Consider the following 3795-nt stretch of genomic DNA (forward strand, 5'->3'; position numbering starts at 1 on the left):
ATGGAAGAGCGTATTTTGAAAAACACTCCCCGGGTGGGTCTTGGTGGTCCGGTGGACACCAGGGAATCCCACACCTCTTCGGAGGTCTGTCGGGCGTATACGGGGCCGGCACAAAATGCGTTGGAGGGTGTGGAGGCCGCTGCGGCGGCGAGTGGAGGTGGTGGCGCATCTTCGCGCGATGGTCCGAAACCGGCGCTCCTAACCGCGCCGGTGGCGAACATACTAACGACGAACGACAACTCCAGGCACACGGCCCGATCGCCGGTGGTGCAGTTGGAGCGATTACTTGGTTTGGAAGGCGGATCGCGGGTGACGACACCCGTGTCCGATATCGATTTGGCTTTGTCGACAGCAAGTGAAGGAGAAAGTGGATCACGGGTATTAACGCCTGTATCCACTGGTACAGTTCGCTCAGGTTTGTTTTTCAAGCCTGGGATTGGAAGTGACGAGAGCGACAGTGAGTCTGCTGTCTCCCAAAACAAGGATGATGACATGCACAAGACTAAAGACCGCTTCCGACGCAAGAGGCGTGGTAGCGAGTTGGAGGATAGCCCGGAGAAGAATAGGGGAGCAGCGAGGAAGCCCTCCTCCAAACGAGGTAGAGGGAGACCTCCCACCACAGGGATGTACGTCGGTTTGGCCAAGGCCAAAAAAGACTTTAACGACGAGGAGATGAGAGCTATGCAGCTCGAGGCCGAGAAAGAGATTTTTGAGTCAGGCAGGAGAATACCGCAGTTCCGGGCAGGCCGGCTGTCGGGCAACTCCTCAAACTCGGACGCGACTGCTGTAGAGGCGCGGGAAGTTACGGCGGCTTCTGTGGGCGTCGTAATTACCGAATGTCTGGGGGCCATTAACAGTGTGGCCGTGAAGTCGAAAAATCTGAAGGGGACTTCTGTCGCTACTCTTAAAAAAGCGACCCAGGCACTAAGTGAGGCCTTCTCGGCCATAATGAATCGGTCAGTCTCGGATGAGACGAGAGCCCTTGAGGCGGCGAACGCACGTCTCTCAAGGGAAATCAACGAGATGAAAGCGGAGTTGGAAGCCGTCAAGCGCAAGCTCGCCGATGCCCAACCACAACCCACTCCTGTCTCTATCGGAAGGGAGTTGGATGTGGAAGAGCTCCTACAGCGGGCAGTGCGCGAGGCGGTCTCGCTGACGAACGCCCGGATGGACGCGCGGCTGGAGGGTCTCGAGGCCCGGCTTTTGCCGGAGCCACGCCTAAGACCTCCTCTGGCCGCAGATAAGAAAAACGACGAAGCCCAAGGCGCAGCGGTAGCAGCGTCGAAGGCCAAGGAGAGGACTCCGGAGCCGGAGCATGCGGTGTCAACTCTGATGCCTCCGTTGAATCCTGGTCCGGCTCTGAAAAAGAAAAAGAAAGTTAATAAAAAGTCGGCCGCAGCCGTAGAAGCGGCGGCCGCCAGACGCGACACTGCCCCATCTACGGCTGCGAAAGGACCAAATCCGACCGAGCAATGGTCGGAAGTAGTCAAAAGGGGAGGGAAGATTCAGAAGAAGGGCGAAGGAAAGAAGGAAGGGCCTAAACAGAAAGGACAGGCTAAGAAAAAGAGAAAGAGAAAAAGTCTCCGCGCTCCTAAAACTGCGGCAGTAGTTATCACACTGCAGGAGGGTGCGGAGAAGAGGGGCGTCACGTACAAAGACGTGATGGACAAGGCCAAGGGGAGTCTCGATATTGTCACCCTCGAGATCCCCGCGGTCAAGTTTAAGCGGGCCGTGACCGGGGCCCGTATGTACGAGGTCTCGGGATCGTCCTGCAAGGAGAAGGCGGATACTCTGGCAAGTAAGCTGAGAGAGGTTTTAGGAGAGGAAGACGTCCGGATATCTCGGCCACAAAAGTGTGCCGAGCTTCGAATATCGGGAATGGACGACTCCGCCACTGCGTCGGAGGTTGCCGCAGCCATCGCAAGAGCTGGTTGCTGCGCGGCTGAGGACATAAAGGTGGGAGAAATAAGAGTGGATCGTAGTGGCTGCGGCACGGCCTGGGTAAAGTGCCCGGTCGAGGCCGCAAAGGTAGTGACAGCGCCTGGTGCCAAACTGTACGTCGGGTGGACCATGGTGCGCGTGACGCTTCTGTCGGCACGCGTCATGCGATGCTACCGTTGCCACGAAGTCGGTCATACGCGGGCGACTTGCCCCTCTGATACAGACCGAGGAGATTTGTGTTTCCGCTGTGGGCAGCCTGGTCACACAATCAAGACCTGCGGAAACCCACCCCACTGCGCGCTGTGCGCGGCGAACGGGAGGAAGGCGGACCACGTCGTAGGGAGCACACCCTGCAAGATACCGCGGAAGAAGGGAAAGGGCTCCAATAAGAGCCAATCGCCCAAGGCTGCTACTCCAACTACAGTAGCCTCTGGAGCGGGAGTGGCCCCCATGGAAGCCCAATAACGGATTCCATAAGGTTCTTGCAGGGGAACCTGAACCACAGCGCTCAGGCGCAGGATTTGTGGTCTCAGGAGATGCTGAGGAGGTCAATCGACGTCGGTGTGATTGCCGAGCCGTACCGAATCCTCCCTAGGGGTGACTGGTTGGGCAGCGCGGACTCGACGGTGGCGTTAGTGTTCGGTCCCAAAATCGTTCCTCCATCTACAAGGAGGTCGACTCGGGGCCGCGGCTTCATCGTTGCGGATGTGGGGGCCCTCACTGTCGTGGGGGTCTACTTTTCACCGAATAGACCCATCGCCGAGTTCGAGGCGTTTCTTCTCCGGCTCACCACCTTCGTGAACGGAGCAGCTAATCCCGTGGTCGTCGCCGGAGACTTCAATGCGAAGTCCACGCGCTGGGGTTCCCCGGCGACGGACGTGAGAGGCAGAGCAGTAACGGACTGGCTGGCAATCACCGGCCTGGTCGTGGCCAACAGAGGTGCCGCTAGTACCTGCGTCCGGCGGCAAGGTGAATCCATTGTGGACCTGACCTTTGTCAGTCCAACAATCGCTCGCCGAACAAGCGGCTGGAGGGTCCTCGGAGAGGTCGAGACCCTCTCGGACCACCTATACATAGGTTTCGAAATAGTCTCCGTGTCGGAACCTGGCCGCCGATTTCCATCCGGTGGCGGCCCAAGGTGGTCCCTGAGAGGTCTGGATCGAGACCTTCTCGAGGAAGCGGCCATCGTCGCATCGTGGGCACCTCTGCCGTCGGACGACGTCGAGGAGTGCGCGGATTGGCTGAATGAGGCAGCTCGCAACATTTGCGAAGCCTCAATGCCACGCGCTGGACCCGTCATGCCTCGGCGCCAGACCTACTGGTGGCGCCCGGAGCTTAGGCAACTCCGTCAGGAGTGCGTGGCCGCGCGACGCCGCTACTTGCGGTACCGCCGTCGACGGACGAGACAGGAGGCGGAAGAAGAAGCCGTCTACAACGGCTACCGATTGGCACGCCAGGCACTACGAGAGGCCATAAAGGTGGCGAAAAAGGAGGCGTGGGAGGAGTTTCTGGGCACATTGGAGCAGGATCCGTGGGGCAAGCCTTACAAATGGGTGAGGCAGAAGCTTCGCCCCGCTGCCCCACCACTTACCCAGAATATGCAGCCCGATCTCCGTCGCTCGGTACTCTCGGCCCTATTTCCATCCAGGGCCGAGTGGTCTCCGCCAGTTATGAGACCATCGAGTATGGAGTCTGAGGATGAGGAAGACGTACCGCCAGTGTCGGCTGAAGAGCTGGCAGCGGCCGTACATAAAATGAGCCAGAGAAACAGGGCTCCTGGACTGGACGGGGTCCCCGGTCGCGTCTGGGTGCTAGCCATGAAGCACCTGGAGGCGCACGTGCTCGAACTCTTTA

The 3795-nt window shown here is 59.1% G+C and overlaps 1 protein-coding gene across 1 annotated transcript; it reads left to right on the forward strand.

Annotated features, from left to right (window-relative positions):
* LOC121736775 lies at window positions 1-2406 on the forward strand. Its single transcript, XM_042128159.1, has one exon. The coding sequence runs from the start codon at window positions 1-3 to the stop codon at window positions 2404-2406; it is 2406 nt and encodes an 801-aa protein (XP_041984093.1).
* Window positions 2407-3795: the final 1389 nt, after the last annotated feature.

This window comes from Aricia agestis, chromosome 19 (genome assembly GCF_905147365.1).
Source record: "Aricia agestis chromosome 19, ilAriAges1.1, whole genome shotgun sequence".
Taxonomy (NCBI): Eukaryota; Metazoa; Arthropoda; class Insecta; order Lepidoptera; family Lycaenidae; genus Aricia; species Aricia agestis.